Source organism: Salminus brasiliensis, chromosome 10 (assembly GCF_030463535.1).
Source record: "Salminus brasiliensis chromosome 10, fSalBra1.hap2, whole genome shotgun sequence".
NCBI classification, from domain to species: Eukaryota; Metazoa; Chordata; class Actinopteri; order Characiformes; family Bryconidae; genus Salminus; species Salminus brasiliensis.
In genome coordinates this window covers 18,486,776-18,505,467 of record NC_132887.1, presented here as the reverse complement: position 1 = coordinate 18,505,467, position 18,692 = coordinate 18,486,776, and the positions used below count along the sequence as shown (strand labels likewise).

Sequence of the window (18,692 nt, the reverse complement as noted above, 5' to 3'; positions counted from 1 at the left end):
TAGAGAATGCTGGCTCTGTTGACTGTTGCTGGGTCAGCACTGACACAGAAGCATTAAGCAGTAGAGGGAAAGCCTATATTTTCACTGTAAGTGGAAGGCGTCTGTAGTAAGAGATGGGCGCCTGCTCTGATGGCTATTGATCTAATAGTAAGAGTGCACCTCCGTGAGAGCAGATCCTTGCTCTGTAAACAGTGAAACCTCTCCACTGTTAGTCTGGAAGAGCATCTTAATCTCATGTCTATATGCCCTATTACATAAGATAAGAAAAAAAATCTCTGGTAAATAACCATCAACACATTTGTATGTGTGCATTTTTGCAGACATGAGAAGAACCAAGAAAAAGCAAAGGAAGTCTCTGGAAAACTCAAAGACAACAGAGACCTGCAGCACTTTCTTCAAAACACTCAGGATGTAGGTTAAAGCTTAGCTTTAGTTAAAAGTGTATGAATATTAATGTAAACAATCTATGCTTAATTTGTATATACTCTGTGCACCACTTCTAGCTTACTCTGTGGATAAATGAGAAGATGCTGACTGCTCAGGACACCTCCTATGATGAGGCTCGCAACCTCCATAGCAAGTGGCAGAAGCACCAGGCCTTTATGGCTGAGCTGGCCTCCAACAAGGACTGGCTCAACAAAATTGATCAGGTGTATAATTGAGCTTAATGTAAAATACCTTGCTACACAAACACAAATGCTACAAATCCCTTTCATTTCTTTTGCTATTCAAAGACAAAGAATGTCACTTCAGAAATTGACCTTTGACCTTGTCTACATGTTTAGGAGGGTGAAGATTTGATGGCTTCCAAGCCAGAATTTGAGCCCATTGTGAAGGAACGTCTGGCTAAACTTCACGAGTTGTGGGAGAAGCTGGAACAGACCACACAGGAGAAGGCCCGGCTCCTGTTTGATGCTAACCGCTCTGAGCTGTTTGATCAGAGCTTGGCTGATCTGAAGAAGTGGCTCGCTAACCTGCAGCAGCAGCTTCAGGGCGATGTGGATGAGGAGGTTAAAGATCTCACCAGTGCCAATATCTTGCTCAAAAAGCATCAGGTAGATATTTTTATGTTCTTTGAATCATTTACCTCATATTTATTTATTCCAGATTGGTGTCCGATGTTTTGATTGATTGTGGCAATAGGACTCTTACTGATATAGAAGTGGATGGAAAATCAGATTCTTGAGTTGTGTGTTATCCATTCATGTCAGAGCACTTCAACTCTGGCCCTTGAATCTAGTTGCCACCCTGGATTTTGTAACTGATTGTCCACTTGCTGATTTGTCCAGTCCTTGGCCAGTCTGCCATTTGTTTGTTTTACTTCACTCTCCTGACTCATGTTTCATGTCTGTCAATGTGACCTTGACTCATGACTTGTACTTGTGCAGATGACCGAGAATCAGGTGCGTGATCGGGCTCGCGAGCTGGAGGAGCTGCAGGAGGCCGTGGAGCAGCATGGGCCCCTCAGAGAAGACCAACCTGAGCTGGAGGCAGAGCAGCAGGCCCTCCAGAGTGACTTCCAGCAGCTTCTTACACCTTTGGCCCAACGCAAAGGCAAACTGGAGGCAGCCAAATCTGTGTACCAGTTCTACAGAGACCTGGCGGATGAAATAGTGAGTTAAAATTCACCTCCATGGCATCATCTGCTCATATGAATAGGCACTCGCCTAACCTTTTCTTTTGTTTTTCTACTTTTTAGCTTTGGGTTGAAGAGAGACTGCCAATGGCAATGTCACAGGAACATGGCAACAATCTTCAAACAGTCCAGCTTCTCCTGAAGAAAACCCAGGTGAACTACTACTTACGACTCTAACATTCAGTTTCAGTAGTTTCATTACAAAGATCTACATGAACAATCCTTGTCCCAGCGCAGACTCTCCAGAAGGAGATTGAAGGTCACCAGCCACGTATTGACGAGGTACTAGAGCGCGGCCGGCGTATGATGGCAGCTGCAGCGGGAAGTCCAGAAGAAGACCGCATGTCTGAAGAAATGAAAAAGTTGGAGGAAGTATGGGCACAGCTGCAGGATGAGATGGCAAAGCGACGGGATCGGCTCAATGGATCTAATGAAGCCCAGCAATACTACAATGATGCAGATGAAGCTGAAGCCTGGATTGGCGAGCAGGAACTGTACATGATTGCTGATGAGAAAGCAAAGGTAAGCCTTTTAAGGAAGCTCTCTGGTGGTTAGATCACAGTATATATGGCATTTTCTTGAACTTTTATTGAATTTATTGAAACGCTGTACAGTGGAGTGGTTGAGGCCAAACTCTTTAGAAATGGTTTTGTAACCTTTTTTCCAGCTTGGTGAGCTTTGATAACTTTTCTGAGGTCTTCAGGAATCCTCTTTATTCAGTCCATGACAGTCCATAAATATGTGTGGTGAATAGCAAACTTTATGCTCTTTAAACAAAAGATGGCCTTCTAAACTCATACTTGATTGTCATCCTCTTGGTTGAAACACCTGACCAGTCTAAGCTGATACTTATAGAGGCTCACATAGCTTTTCTGTAATATTCAAATCTGCATTGATTCAATTATTGTCAAATAAAATAACAAACATCATTAATATGACAAGTAGCTGCAGCTTATACCTCAAACATAATTTAAACTGTTTAGTTTCATTGTCACTGTGTGTAATCTCCTTTTCTCTGTAGGATGAGCAGAGTGCCATGATCATGCTAAAGCGGCACTTGATTCTAAAGCAAGCTGTGGATGACTACGCAGACTCCATCCAGAAACTGGCTGACCGTGCTCAGAAGATGCTGGCTGAGGAGCATCCAGAAGGGTATGCTGGGCTGATGGCAGTTTTAACTGTTAGCTGTTCCCTGACAAATCATTGTCTTGAGTTCTTGGTTCACATGGTTTCATGTCTTTCCCTACAGGGAGGCCATCATCCGGAGGCAGGGTCAGGTGGACAAGCAGTATGCAGGGCTGAAGGAGCTGGCAGAAGACCGCAGGAAGAAGCTCGACCACACCTTTCATCACTTCCTGCTAAGCCGGGAAGTGGAGGATCTGGAGCAGTGGATTGCTGAGCGTGATCTGGTGGCTTCATCACAGGAGATGGGCCAGGACCTTGACCATGTTACGGTACATGTCACTACTCACATAAATAGTGATCCAAGACCAAGACATACAGTAAATAGGAGATGAAGGAAACTGCTCAAGTTCATAAAAAATAAAGTTTATGAGGCAATATAAAATTATAAAATTATAATTATACTTTTATAAGTATTATAATTTATAATACTATACATTTATAATTTATTGACATTTTTGTTTGATGCTGAAAGTTATTAATGCTTAAAATAACTGCTTATTATTGATATGACAAACAGTTTCTATACTTTTAAACACCTACTGTCATTTTCTCATTTCTGCTTCATGTGACTGTTTGAATGTCCCTCAGATCCTGCGGGATAAATTCAGGGAGTTTGCCAGGGATACAGGAACTGTGGGACAGGAACGGGTGGATGCTGTGAATCAGACCATTGATGAGCTAATAGAGGCCGGCCACAGTGAATCAGTTACCATGGCTGAATGGAAGGATGGAGTCAACGAGAGCTGGGCAGATCTCCTTGAACTCATTGACACCCGCAACCAGCTCCTCACGTCTTCTTATGATCTTCTAAAGTGAGTTTTGGAAAAGCTGTGACTTACCTATGATTTCTGGCCTTTATCAGATCAAATAAACAGTGTGGTACATATGCATAGCCATTTTTGCCCAATGATCACACAGATAATAAAAGAATACTAACTATATATATATATATATATATATATATATATATATATATATATATATAAATAATAGAACACAGAACCTGTCTACTTGTTAAGGTACTTTTACGATGGGAAGGAGTTGGTGGCACAGATCAAAGAGAAACAGAATGAGCTTCCTGAAGATCTGGGAGAGGATTTCAGCAAGGCAGAGTCTTTCCATCGCATGCACGCTGCCTTTGAGAGAGACATCAGCACTCTGGGCAAACAGGTAGAGCCACAAGTCAATAATATATGGCACTTGGTTACTTTAGAATAGTGGTTGAATTGCATAAAAAGAAGAAATAATACAAATTATGAACTAGAGCACAGATACTTTATCTGTCTAACTGTGATTAGATTGTCTTATTGTCTTATTGACAGCAATAATGAGACTCTGGTAAATACTTTGGTATTAGATCCCATTGTAGGTTATCAGCTGCACGGCAGTTTGCTATAAATACATACAGATTGTGAGACTCTAACACTGATATTGCATGTTTCATAGAGATTGGGAAGCTTCATGAATCAAAAACAGTTTAATGTGTGAATCTCAATTAAATAAAATCAACAATGGACATATGAGGTGATAAAAGCATTTATTTAGGAGTAAGGATGACTAGGAAATAAGTATGGAAGAATAAGGGGTTTGGTTGCTTCATCTTCAGATTTAAAGGGACTTGTAGTGAGAAAATAGATGGATGAAAACACAAGAAGGACACAACCTGTGAATTCTAGCACATCCATGAGGTTGAGAGCTGCAGTTATGTAACATGACACATAACATATTCAGGACTAGTTTTAGTCCCGAATGCCTCTTTCAAAAGTGCAAAGACACATGCTGTGCTTGTGTAGAGTCTTCGTCTTTGGACAGCAACCAAAAATGCTCATCAAAAGGAGTAGTAAATGAAGTAGGGGTCATGTAGACTGAGCAGCTTCTTTTAGAGATTGGATATAAATCCTCTCTGACTATGTCTGTTAACTCCCCTAATAAATCTCTCTCTCTCTCTCTTCAGGTACAACAGTTCCAGGAGACAGCAGCTCGTCTGTTTGCCCAGTACGCTGGGGACCAGGCTGTTGCCATCCAGACAACAGAGAAGGACGTGGTAGATGCCTGGAAGGGTCTCCTTGCTGCCTGCGCGGGAAGACGACAACAGCTGGAGGAGACGGCCAGCAAGTTCCGCTTCTTCACCATGGTTAGGGACCTAATGGCCTGGATGGAGAGTATCATCCAGCAGATAGAAACCCAAGAGAAGCCCAGGTGAGAAGAGAGTTTGCAGGAGAGGAATAAAGTTACTAGGAGTTGTGTTATAAAGTGTCATCGGAATTCTTTCTAATTAAGCCTGTCCTGTGCACACCTCTAGGGATGTGTCATCAGTGGAGCTACTAATGAAGTATCATCAAGGGATCCGTGCAGAGATTGAGACACGTGAGCCAAAGTTCAGTGGTTGCGTGGAGCTGGGTCAAACCCTCCTGGTACGGAAACACAAGGACTCAGATGAGGTGAGAAGACAAAGAATAGCACAGGGTGTCCAGGCCTCATTTGCTAAATTTCTTCATTATGAGGATATGTCTCTTTAAGACATCATGTGCATTGTTCAAATATTTTCCTTCCCGTCCTTGAATAGATCAAAGAGAAGCTTTTGCAGCTGATAGAGAAGAGGAAAGAAATGATGCTGAAGTGGGATGACCGATGGGACTGGCTTAGACTATGTATGTGTTTATTGAGTGACTCACACATCCATCCTCATATACAGTAGTTTTACACTGCACTTGAGAAGCACACGAAGGTTCCACTAGTTACGGTTCTATACTGTCTCCCTCTAGTGTTGGAGGTGTGCCAGTTTGCTCGGGATGCGTCTGTGGCAGAGGCCTGGCTGATAGCTCAGGAGCCGTACGTGGCCAGCAAGGACCTGGGTCAGACTGTGGATGAGGTGGAGAAGCTCCTTAAGAGGCATGAGGCCTTTGAGAAGTCCACTGCCACCTGGGAAGAGCGCTTCTCTGCTCTGGAGCGCCTCACAACAGTAAGACAGCAGTGATACATGTACACTCGTGCTTTAGCTCTGCAAAACTGAAGACAGTACAACACTGGGAATAATGTGAATTATGTCCATGTTTTATGCCCTTGTTATGGTGTCAGCACTCTTGGCTCATAGTTAATATTGTTGAATATCAAGATAATAAGAGTAGATATTATGCAACAGATCATTTTTTTGTTAAGTGCAATGCACTTTGTGGTTTTACCTTTTATTAAAGTTTTATTAAACCTTTGCACAAGTCTAAGGCAAATCTATGGATAGTTGTGTGTGTATATATATATATATATATATATATATATATATATATATATATATATATATAAAAATCTAGAAATGACTGCACTTAATTACAGGCTACACTAATGGGCTATGGAAATAGAACATCAACTTCAATATTCAAACATACATTTTTGGTCTGGTAAAGAATACTGGAGATCATGCAAGTGAAACAAAGACTCCAGTACATGAGATCTACTCTCTGGATGAGAGTAAAATAGATATGCTTGTCCAGAGGAACAGTGCCAACGCGGCAGTTTCCAACCAAATACACATGCCATCTGTGCAGAATCCAGGTAGTCATTTTGTAGGACATAATTGTTAATAATTAATGAATAATTGTTAATAATATAGATGTAATTATAACAACAACTTTACATAGGTAATATTATTAAATATTCAGTTATACTAGGAGCTAGCCCATTTAGTAATCATATGGGGATTATGCTACCATTAGGGGAAAATACAAGCTATAGGATACTTTGTAACTCCGTTACACACCCCTGTATCGTTCATGATTATAATAATTTACACCCCATTTTACCAAATTTGTGGAGCGTGCATTACCATTTCTGCTAATATTTAAATTTGTGTTTTTAAATAATTATTTATGCCAAACCTACTTTAGGATCAATACATTTAATGAAATATCTCCAGAGTATTCATAAATAATATTAACCATGGTTCAGGAATGGTTCTTTTGTAACTTAAAAATTAACAGTACAAATTTCCATACTCAAATTTTCTTAGGAACACTTTGATGGGTTTGTGTGAGTGTCTGTACATGTAGTTACTGGCTGTTGTTTTGCTGTAGCTTGAGCTGCTTGAGATCAGAAAGCTGCAGCAAGAAATGCAGAAGTACACACAGCAAGAGGAGAAGGACAGCAGGTAAAAGAAAACACAGTACACACCTTCACAGTTCATGTGCCATGCCTCGCTTTTTTACCTCGCTGACTGCTTAATTCTGGCCCTCAGGAGGGAAGACACAGGCTTTGCCGAGGAGTCCTCACAGCTTTACACAATTGAGGAGCAGACTGTGGTGAGTGCATCTTTTTTGACCCAATTTCACACTATTATAATTGTAACTTCTGCATTTCCTCTGCACCTTTTCTCCCTTTGCTCTGTAATATATGTAATATATGTAATATGTAATACATGTAGTGACTTATAATGATTGATAAGAAAAACTTTCAATCTTATACATTTTTTCTATTATGACATATATAAAAAAAGTACTTATGGAAAATTCTGTAAAACAGCAGCAACACAGCTTGGCTGATGCAAGGGGTGAAATTATGCCCATATTTTAAGAAGCAATTTCAATTTTCCGTTGTAAAGTCAAGTTTCAATTTGATTTGATATATTTTATGCATCAAACATTCCACAGTTATAATTATTTACCAAACAGGTCATTTGGAACATAACTATAAACATTAACTATATGTATAAACATATTTACATAAACATCACTACTTAAACATGACTATAACATTTTTAAGTAACACATTGCAAATTAGCTTGTGCAAAGTAGCTATGCTGTGAACAACACCTTAAAAGAATAAAACAGTTTTAATAATTGATTGTTTACCCCAAAACATGGCAACTTTGAGATTGTAAGAAGAAACCAGGGGATAGTTTCAACTGTACAGTTTAAAATTCTGGACTATACACTAAGTCTAAGAATCATTGAGGAAATTAGGATTATAATTAGGATATTTACATCATTTTCCAGTAAAGTTACCATTTAAAAGACAAGATGTTTTCTAACAACAGTGCCATTATATTATAAACTGCTATCAGTTTACATTTAGTGGTAAGTGCATCTTTCTCAGGCTTTTTTTTTACTGTTCCTCTCTATTCCCTTTAATTTCTTTAGTCTGGCATGGCAGCAGTGGAGCCCAGCTCAGGTCATGGGGATGGCACTGCAGGGGATTCGACTGTTCCCATCATTTCTGAAATTCAGGACAGTGGCTCCATGGAACTGGATGCTTCAACGTCAGTCCAGGTCACCAAGGAAGCCGAGCGGGCTGCCACTCTCCCTGTGGAGCCTCCACGACCTCAGACAACCCTGCTGGAGGGAACGCTAGCCCGTAAACATGAGATGGAGGGACCTAACAAAAAGGCATCCAACAGGTGATGGATACCGGCATTAATCGCTGCTTCTCTAATCCTTTAACCTGACACCAATGTTGCTGGGTCATTGTTTGCATCCATTGTTTGTTATCTGGTGATTTTAATGAGGCACAAAGTTACATAAGTCAACTTAAAGAGCATTTTAATCATTAAAATGCAAACAAAGTCAATCTGATCTGATCTGGAACCATGTGCTGTAGAGATACATAATGAATCAGATTCCTTTACAATGGTGGTGATAGAAACCTGATGTCATGATGTCTCAAACACCCATTTATTATTCAAACCCAGTTTACTTTCTATCTAAAATGACCAGTGTAGCAGACGCTCTTATCCAGAGTGAATAACCAAGAATAACCTTAGCCAGTTTGAATAGACTAAAATTCAAAGATACCTCTAAGCCTAGACACTACTAAACACAAGTCAATATAGAGACCATAATACTCTACTTCGCCCAAGTATTCTTGGAAGAGGTAGGTTTTCAGTCTGCGTTTGAAGACAGCGAGCGGCTCTGCTGTTCGGACTCCCAGTGGAAGTTTGTTCCACCACTTCGGTGCCAGGACAGAAAAAAGCCTGGATGCTTGTCTTCCGTAGATTTTAAGGGATGGCGGGTCGAGCCGAGCCATACTTGAAGCTCGAAGGGCTCTAGGTGCAGATCGGCTTTTGACCATTGCCATCAAATACTGAGGGGCTGGTCCATTCTTGGCTTTGTAGTCCAGGGTCAAGGTTTTGCTTCAAACCTTAGCTTCAAAATGCTTCATACATATCATACATTAATAATGTGTCTCAGTAAGTTTCTCAAGAATGGCACATTTCACATGAAACCACTCTGAAGGACATAATTTACATCTTAACCACTAAATTTTGACAGTTGGAGAAATCAGCAGGATTTCTACAGTTTGTATTTGTCCTTCAGGTCAGTGCAGATTTTGTAACCTGTTCTTCCCTTGTTTTAGGTCCTGGAACAGCATCTTCTGCGTGTTAAAACCTGGGCAGCTCTGGGCCTACAAGGATGCCAAGAGCTTCGGTCACGGCGTCACATTCCATGGAGAAGACCCACTGTCGCTCAGCAACGCATCATGTGAGGCACTGACCAGTTACAAGAAGAAGAAACAGGTCTTTAAACTACGGTAAGGATCTCAATATCAGGATTATTTAAGGTGAAAGAATGCTAATCCCTGCGGTACTGTGGCCCTGTAGTCTGACCCCAGTATAAACTGACCATCTGCTGTTATCTGTGTTTCGCAGGCTTGGAGACGGCAGTGAGTACCTGTTCCAGTGTAAAGATGAGGTCAGTGTTTGTTCACCGAGCATGAAGTTACCAATTATCTTTCTGCTGCTTGAATGCAATTCACATTTACACATTTGTAATGTTCTCACCACAGGACGAGCTGCAGACGTGGACTCAGGCCATAGAGAAGGCAGGACAGCCTGAAGCAGAGGATCCAGTAGCAGGGCCTTCAGGGCCTCGAGCCCGGAGCCTACCCCCGCCATCCTCCTCCACCCTCCCAGAAGCCCCCTCAGCCAAGAAGGACAAGGAAAAGAGGTTCAGTTTATTCACCAAGAAGAAGTGAGGGGAGCCCCAAAAGTCCAGGACCTCACATAGGACACTCACACACACACACAAGACACAGAGGGCAGGTGGAGAAATTAGGAAATTTATATCACCATACTCCTTTTTGTTTTCTTTTTATACATTATATTCATTTGTAGGATTAAGAATGACACTCCTGCCTGTATGTAAGCCAGTGAACTGTTGCAAAGGTCCACCTGTTTTCTTTGTTTTTTACTTAATTTTTCCCTAAATTATAGCATATTCACAGTGTATCCAATAAAAGCCCCAGAAGGCTGTTTTCACACTTAACCAAAGATTGTAAATTTTTTGCCCCCCCCCCTTTACCTTTTTGTTTTCATGACTCTTCATGACTCTTCCTGGCATGCTTTCTTAATATTATGTAGCATATTTTAATCACAATGAGAAGCATTTTGTCAGTTTGCCTTACACTTCCCAATAATGGTTGCAGAATGTGATACTGTGCTCTTCGTGTTGGAACTTGTAGAGTTGACATAGACTTGGTTTAGTCATGAGGTTTGGTTTATACACTGTACACTACTGTGTAGAATTAGCACAAAGGCAGTAAGCACAGTGGTCAGCGTGCATTTTTGTTTTTTCAAGTCTAGTAATGGCTTTTTATCCATTATGGAATGAGTATCCAATTTCATTGGATTGAATTGGTGTAATGGAGTGGCATTAGGGATGCACTGATATGGGAATTATTATATTGGATATATGTTATGTACATATCTGCCAATGTTGATACGTAAGCAGTTAGAAACTGTTGAAAGTTGACTAAATACACCTCGATCAACGGAATATAGAGAACACTGATTTGTAGAGGCCTCCAAATGCAGTAAAATGAAGTAAAAGCAGGTACCGTAGTGCACTAGTCACCTAACCATCACCTGACCATTCTGCTGTTCTGCAGTTTAATAAAAAACATCATCAAATATCAGTTTATCAGAAATCTCTGTAATCTCTGTAAACATATGTCCCATGTCCCAGATTCCAATATTATCATGCATCCCTAAGTACAGAGGCACAGAGAGAGAAAAAATGTCCAAAAAGTGTACTGAACATTTCCCAAAAGCCTCCAATATGCCTAAACCTATGTTTTTCTATTGCATGAATGGATGTGTTTATTTAATATGGTGCTATGTTATTATTATACATACCATGTTTTACCCTCTTGAACCTCTCAGGCTCCTTGGTCTGTTCGGCCAGCATTCTCTAGAATTTAGAGCTGTTCGTTAGTTAGCTAGCATAGCACAAAACACATCTTAGCTAACATGTTAAGATGTGGAGCTAGCATGTTAGCTAGCATACTTTTTTTTTGTTTTGTTCGTTTTCATCGCAAACATAGTCATAATATATTATGGAAAGCCAAGTATAGCATTTGGTCTAGTGTCGGGCCGTTCATAGTACACACTTGTAGCCATTGAAGCATTCAGCAGTTACTCAGAATGTATCAGGAAAGAATGTGTGAAGTCAGTATGAATGTAACGTGAGAGGACGTGACGTCAGGATAGAATAAAGATGAACATAGCTAGCATATCTCTAGCTTAACCCACAACGAGAGTTCATCATTTTGTATAGATTACAGCTCATCACATAGATTGCAGTACATTACACACACATGTGCACACACATATATAAATAAATAGTGGGCAGAAATTTGTGAAGAAGGTATATAATTTTAAATCATGTATTATTAATACATGATCTGAGCTGGACTGGCTGAAACCTCTCTTCTTACATGCGTCTTTCAGGCAGCTCTCCTTTAGTTTACTCCATACCTGCTTGACACTCCATCACTCCCTCTAGGTCTGTCTAATGTAGCCGGCCCTGCCCAGTCAGTCACTCTTGATTTTTCTATCTTTCTAGAAAAGTTTCTATGGTATTACAACATGTTTTGTGAGTTACATGTCTGTAACACTCACTCGAGAGCTGACCTACCTTTTCTAGTATCTCCTCTCCTCTCCTGTCATATATGTGTACTCGCTGTAGAACCCATGTACAGTAAGCTGAAGGCCAACTAGGAAGAGGGGCAACATGCAAAATCAATAAAGTCTTTGTTTGCAGTTGAGCTTGTCATTTGTTTGGTGTTCAGGCATTCAGTTTACACCAACTGGCACATCTTAGGGCAGCCGGCACACCACCCGGCAAATCTTGCAGCAACTGGCACACCCTAAAACACTCGTCACACCATCTGGCACATCTTAGAGGAGCCGGCATGCCATTTGGCGCCTCATCTTAAGGTCATGTGTGTACTCACACAAGGTCGGGTGTGTAAGGTGTGTAATCACTACACTAATCACTAGTGTGTGTGTGTGTGTGTGTGTGTGTGGGTAAAATGTGGAGGCTGATCGGCTGCACATCCTAAAACAGCCGGCACTCCGACTGGCACATCTTAAAGCAGCTCACACCAACCAGTACAACTGAAAGCAGCCAGCACACCACCTGGTACTAGGTAGGAATGTCTAATAGAGTGGACAGCGAGTGGACACAGTGTTTAAAATCTCCAGCAATACTGCTGTGTTGTGCCAGGACAACATACACTAACACGCCACCACCAATTCAGTGTCCCTGCAGTGCTGAGAATGACCCACCGCCCAAATGTATAGTACCTATTTCAGCCTAAGCAGAATTAAATAAATATAAACAATAATACAATAATCTGCAACCAAACAAACACAGAACTGACTAGATGTGGGGCAGTGGTGGCTCAGCGGTTAGAGCGCCGGGATATCGATAACAGGGTTGTGGGTTTGATACTCGGGCTCAGCAAGCTGCCACTGTTGGGCCCTTGAGCAAGGCCCTTTACCCTCTCTGCTCCCCGGGCGCTGGAGTTGGCTGCCCACCGCTCTGGGTGTGTGTGTGTGTGTGTACTCACTGCCCCTAACACGTGTGTGTGTGAGTGTGTGTTCACTACCAGATGGGTTATATGCGGAGGACACATTTCGCTGTACAGTGACAAATACGTGCACCTTTACCTTATGTTGGTAAAATTTCACACTTAATTTATTCATTAAAAATACTGCCCCCCCTCCTCCTCTTCCTCTCCCCCCGCGACCTTTGGAGTCCCTTCATTGACTCGTTTATGACGTTCGAGGCTGATTGTGAGCGCGCTGTAAAGGAACTCGGGGGGGTTCGGTTCGGGACTCGGATCAGGAGGAAACCGTTCACACGTTAACCGGCCGCTCCTCCGTGAAGCTGCTTTCTCCTCATACGGAGACGAATTTGGTTTAGCTGACCGCCCCCAGGTGTGTGTCTCGAGCTGTGGCCAGGTGTGTCCATTTTCCAGGTGTGGCGGAAGGAAACAGAGAGTGTACAGGTGCGTAAACTCGCCTGAACCGATCTGTGAGGAGCCAATTTCTCCTAGTCCACCAAAGAAACATGACCAGAAACGCCAGAGGGCGCCGAGACCCGGTCCTTGAATAGACGCGAAGGGAGCTAAATTAATTAAACAGTTTATTAAATATATATTATATTTAGTTTTGCGCAACATTGTCTTTATTTTTGTAAAATTATCACATAAAAAATCATTGAGTGCCGATTGGCTGTTTGTGCTCCACTAGAGGAGCTGAAAATCGTTGTTGTTCTGAGAGCAGTTTTCTCTATTAAAATGATCACGCGCCTTTTAGCGCCTTAACAAAAAACAACCATAAAGATGCAGTAAACCTTTAATCCAGTACTCTTACTCTTCGGTCTTTCCAAGTGTCTGTTTTTTTACCTGACTGTATGTCCATCTTCCTGTCATTCTGCCTGTCTGTATTTCCATCTGCCATCTGTCTGCCATTATGCCTATCTGTCTGTCTTTCCATTTGTCTTTCTTTCTGCCTATCTGTCTTTTCTTCTCTTTGTCTTTCCACCTGACAGTCTTTCCAACTGTCTATCTTTGTGTCAGTCTATCTTTTTATCTGTCTATCTTTCCACCTGCCTGTCTTTCTATCGGTTTGTCTTTCCATCTGTTAGTCTTTCCACCTGACTTTCTTTCCATCTGTCTTTCTGTCTGCCTTTTCTGTCTTTCCATTTGTCAGTCTTTCTACCTGACTGTCTTTACCTCCTGACAGTCTTTCCACCTGTCTGGCGTTTCTTTCCACCTGCCTGTCTTTCTATCTGTCTGTATTTCCAAACTGTCTTTCCATCTGTATTTCTTTCTGCCTATATGACTGTCCATCTTTCTGTCTTTCCATCTGTCAGTCTTTCTACTTGACTGTCTTTTCCTCCTGACAGTATTTCCAAACTGTCATCTGTGTTTTCATCTTTCTGTCTTTCCATCTGACTGTCTTTCTGCCTGGCTGTGTTTCCATCTGTCTTTCCAAACTGTCTGTATTTTGGCCTGCCTATTTCTCCAGCTCCATCTGTTTTTCTGCCTGCCCGTGTTTCCAAATGTCTGTTATTTTGCCTGCCTGTACTCCTTACTGTCTTTTCATCTGTCTGTCTGTCCAAACAGTCTTTCCAGCTATCTGTTTCTGCACACCTGTTTTTCCAACTTTCTGCATATCTGTCTTTCCATCTTTCTGTCTTTATATCTGACTGTCTTTCTTTGTGCCAATTTTTTTTCTTTGTGCCTATTTTTTGCCTGCCTGTCCTGACTGTCTTTCCATCTGATTGTCTGTCTTTATATCTTCTTTTCTGCCTATCTGTGTTTCCATCTTTCTGTCTTTCTATCGGTCTGTCTTTGTTCCAAATCTTTCTTTTCGCCTGCCAGTTTTTCTACCTGCCTGTCTTTCTGTCTGTCTTTCACTTTCACTTGTCTTTGTGCTTTTCTTTCCTTCTGTTTGTCATTCCACCTGACTGTCTTTTAAACTGTCTTTCTGCCTGCCTGTCTTTCCATCTGACTGTCTTTCTGCCGGGCTGTGTTTCCATCTGTCTTTCCAAACTGTCTGTATTTTGGCCTGCCTATTTCTCCAGCTCCATCTGTTTTTCTGCCTGCCCATGTTTCCAAATGTCTGTCTCTTTGCCTGCCTGTACTCCTTACTGCCTTTTCATCTGTCTGTCTGTCCAAACAGTCTTTCCAGCTATCTGTTTCTGCATACCTGTTTTTCCAACTTTCTGTCTTTCTGCATATCTGTCTTTCCATCTTTCTGTCTTTATATCTGACTGTCTTTCCAACTGTCTTTTCATCTGTTTATCTGTCTGACTCTATTCTATCTCCATCTGTCAACCTGTCTGCTTTTCCATTTGTCTGTCTTTCCACCTGTCTTTCCACCTGTATTTCCACCTGTCTGCTTTTCCACCTGCCTGTCTTTCCATCTGTCTGTTTTTTCACCTGTCTTTCTGCCTGCCTGTCTTTCCACCTGACTGTCTTTCTGCCTGCCTACATTTCCATCTGTCTTTCCAAACTGTCTTTTCACCTGTCTTTCTATCTGCCTGTCTTTCCACCTGTCTGTATTTCTGCCTTCCTATTTTTCCATTTGTCTGCCTATGTTTCCAGCTTTCTGTCTGTCTTTCTGCCTGCCTGTTTTTCCAACTGTCTGTCTTTCAGCCTGCCTGTTTTTCCAACTGTCTGTCTTTCTGCCTGCCTCTCCACTTGCCAGTCCTTCTATCTGAATGTCTCTTTCCACCTGTCTTTTCATCTTCCTTTTCTCCCCTTTCTGTTTGTCTTTCCACCTGACTGTATTTTCATCTGTATTTCCAAACTGTCTTACCACCTGTCTGTATTTTTGCCTGCCTATTTTCCCAGCTATCTGCCGGCCTTTCTGCCTGTCTTTCCATCTGTCTGTCTTTCCAAACCGTCTTTCCACCTGTTTATTTTTTTTGCCTGCCTGTACTCCTGTCTGTCTTTCCATCTGTCTGTCTGTCCACCTGTATTTTCGGCTGCCAGTTTTTCTACATGCTTGTCTTTCCATCTGTTTGTCTTTCCACCTGACTGCTTTCCATCTGTTTATCTTTCCACTTGTCTTTCTGCTTTTCTGTCCGTCTGTCTGTCCTTCCTCCTGACTGTCCTTTAAACTGTCTTTCTGCCTGCCTGTCCTCCTTACGGTCTTTCCATCTGTTGTCTTCCTGCCTATCTGTCTTTCCATCTTTATGTCTTTCCACCTGCCAGTCCTTCTATTTGAATGTCTTTCCATCTGTCAGTCTATCCGCTTACTTGTCTTTCCACCTGATTGTCTTTTCAACTGTCTTTCTGTCTGCCTGTGTTTCTGTCTGCCTATCTTTCCATCTGTCAGTCTTTCCGCCTGACTGTCTTTACCTTTTGACAGTCTTTTCAACTGTCTGTCTTTCCATCTGTCCCTCTTTCCACCTGTCCTTCCGCCTGTCTGTCTTTCCACCTGTCTTTCTACCTGTCTTTTCATCCCCTTTCTGTTTGTCTTTCCACCTGACTGTATTTTCATCTGTATTTCCAAACTGTCTTACCACCTGTCTATATTTTTGCCTGCCTATTTTCCCAGCCATCTGCCGGCCTTCCTGCCTGTCTTTCCATCTGTCTGTCTTTCCAAACCGTCTTTCCACCTGTTTATTTTTTGCCTGCCTGTACTCCTGTCTGTTTTTCCATCTGTCTATCTGTCCACCTGTATTTTCGGCTGCCAGTTTTTCTACATGCTTGTCTTTCCATCTGTTTGTCTTTCCACCTGACTGCTTTCCATCTGTCTATCTTTCCAATTGTCTTTCTGCTTTTCTGTCCTTCTGTCTGTCCTTCCTCCTGACTGTCCTTTAAACTGTCTTTCTGCCTGCCTGTCCTCCGAACTGTCTTTCCATCTGTCTGTCTGTCCGAAAAGTCTTTCCTGCTGTCTTTCTGCATATCTTTCTTTCCTTTTGTCTGTCCTTCCATCTTTGTATCTTTCCTTCTGTCTGTCTTTCCACTTTATTGTCTTTTTAACTGTCTTTGTGTCTGCATGTGTTTTCACCTGACTGTTTTTCTGTCTGCCAGCTATCTTTCCATCTGTCTGTCTTTTTTATCTTTCTGTTTTTCCATCTGTCAGTCTTTCCGCCTGACTGTCTTTACCTTCTGACAGTCTTTCCAACTGTCTGTCTTTCCATCTGTTACTCTTTCCACCTGTCTGTCTTTCCACCTGTCTTTCCATCTTCCTTTCCTCCCCTTTCTATTTGTCTTTCCACCTGACTGTATTTTCATCTGTATTTCCAGACTGTCTTACCACCTGTCTGTATGTTTGCCTGTCTATTTTCCCAGCTATCTTGCTGGCCTTCCTGTCTGTCTTTCCATCTGTCTGTCTTTCTGCCTGCCTGTCCTCCTTACTGTCTTTCCAAACCATCTTTCCACCTGTTTATTTTTTGCCTGCCTGTACTCCTGTCTGTCTTTCCATCTGTCTGTCTGTCCACCTGTATTTTCGGCTGCCAGTTTTTCTACATGCTTGTCTTTCCATCTGTTTGTTTTTCCACCTGACTGCTTTCCATCTGTCTATCTTTCCAATTGTCTTTCTGCTTTTCTGTCCTCCTGTCTGTCCTTCCTCCTGACTGTCCTTTAAACTGTCTTTCTGCCTGCCTGTCCTCCTTACGGTCTTTCCATCTGTTGTCTTCCTGCCTATCTGTCTTTCCATCTTTATGTCTTTCCACCTGCCAGTCCTTCTATTTGAATGTCTTTCCATCTGTCAGTCTATCCGCTTACTTGTCTTTCCACCTGATTGTCTTTTCAACTGTCTTTCTGTCTGCCTGTGTTTCTGTCTGCCTATCTTTCCATCTGTCAGTCTTTCCGCCTGACTGTCTTTACCTTTTGACAGCCTCCGAACTGTCTTTCCATCTGTCTGTCTGTCCGAAAAGTCTTTCCTGCTGTCTTTCTGCATATCATAACATCTTTGTCTTTTTATCTGACTGTCTTTCCAACTGTCTTTTCATCTGTCTATATTTCAACTGTCTGCTTTTCCATTTGTCTGTCTTTTCACCTGTATTTCCATCTGTCAGTTTTTTCACCTGCCTGTCTTTTCCTCCTGACAGTCTTACTAACAGTCCTCTTACTACTTACCTGACAGTCTTTTCATGTCTATCTTTCCACCTGCCTGTCATTCAATTTGTGTGTTTTTTACCTGTCTTTCCACTTGTCTTTCTGCTTTTCTTTCCTTCTGTCTGACCTTCCAACTGGCTGTCTTTTTAAATGTCTTTCTGCCTGCCTATATTTCCATCTGTCTTTCCAAACTGTCTTTTTACCTGTCTGTATTTTTGCCTGCCTATTTCCCACCTGTCTGTATTTCTGCCTTCCTATTTTTCCATTTGTCTGCATATGTTTCCAGCTTTCTGTCTGTCTTTCTGCCTGCCTATTTTTCCAATTATCTGTCTTTCAGCCTGCCTGTTTTTCCAACTGTCTGTCTTTCAGCCTGCTCCTCCTCCTTACACCTCCTTAAAATTTCACACTTAATTTATTCATTAAAAATACTGCCCCCCCTCCTCCTCCTCTTCCTCTCCCCCCGCGACCTTTGGAGTCCCTTCATTGACTCGCTTATGACGTTCGAGGCTGATTGTGAGCGCGCTGTAAAGGAACTCGGGGGGGTTCGGTTCGGGACTCGGATCAGGAGGAAACCGTTCACACGTTAACCGGCCGCTCCTCCGTGAAGCTGCTTTCTCCTCATACGGAGACGAATTTGGTTTAGCTGACCGGCCCCAGGTGTGTGTCTCGAGCTGTGGCCAGGTGTGTCCATTTTCCAGGTGTGGCGGAAGGAAACAGAGAGTGTACAGGTGCGTAAACTCGTCTGAACCGATCTGTGAGGAGCCAATTTCTCCTAGTCCACCAAAGAAACATGACCAGAAACGCCAGAGGGCGCCGAGACCCGGTCCTTGAATAGACGCGAAGGGAGCTAAATTAATTAAACAGTTTATTAAATATATATTATATTTAGTTTTTGCGCAACATTGTCTTTATTTTTGTCAAATTATCACATAAAAAATCATTGAGTGCAGTAAACTTTTAATCCAGTACTCTTATCTGTAAGATTCAGAAATCTGTTTGTCTTTCTACCTGCCTGCCTGTC

The 18,692-nt window shown here is 42.0% G+C and overlaps 1 protein-coding gene across 4 annotated transcripts in view; it reads left to right on the top strand.

Annotated features, from left to right (window-relative positions):
- sptb (spectrin, beta, erythrocytic) overlaps positions 1-11,849 on the top strand; it is a 33,365-nt gene extending 21,516 nt beyond the window's left edge. For all 4 annotated transcript variants that reach the window (XM_072689576.1, XM_072689577.1, XM_072689575.1 and 1 more), the window contains 20 exons: positions 321-411; positions 504-650; positions 786-1,055; positions 1,389-1,613; positions 1,700-1,789; positions 1,874-2,158; positions 2,658-2,788; positions 2,886-3,090; positions 3,410-3,633; positions 3,841-3,991; positions 4,776-5,020; positions 5,124-5,262; positions 5,388-5,472; positions 5,587-5,783; positions 6,889-6,962; positions 7,050-7,113; positions 7,951-8,207; positions 9,164-9,337; positions 9,456-9,498; positions 9,593-11,849. In XM_072689576.1, coding sequence (XP_072545677.1) covers positions 321-411; positions 504-650; positions 786-1,055; positions 1,389-1,613; positions 1,700-1,789; positions 1,874-2,158; positions 2,658-2,788; positions 2,886-3,090; positions 3,410-3,633; positions 3,841-3,991; positions 4,776-5,020; positions 5,124-5,262; positions 5,388-5,472; positions 5,587-5,783; positions 6,889-6,962; positions 7,050-7,113; positions 7,951-8,207; positions 9,164-9,337; positions 9,456-9,498; positions 9,593-9,781 — 3,286 coding nt within the window. In that variant the 3' untranslated portion in view covers positions 9,782-11,849. The remainder of the gene's footprint in view (positions 1-320; positions 412-503; positions 651-785; positions 1,056-1,388; positions 1,614-1,699; positions 1,790-1,873; positions 2,159-2,657; positions 2,789-2,885; positions 3,091-3,409; positions 3,634-3,840; positions 3,992-4,775; positions 5,021-5,123; positions 5,263-5,387; positions 5,473-5,586; positions 5,784-6,888; positions 6,963-7,049; positions 7,114-7,950; positions 8,208-9,163; positions 9,338-9,455; positions 9,499-9,592) is intronic.
- Positions 11,850-18,692: the final 6,843 nt, after the last annotated feature.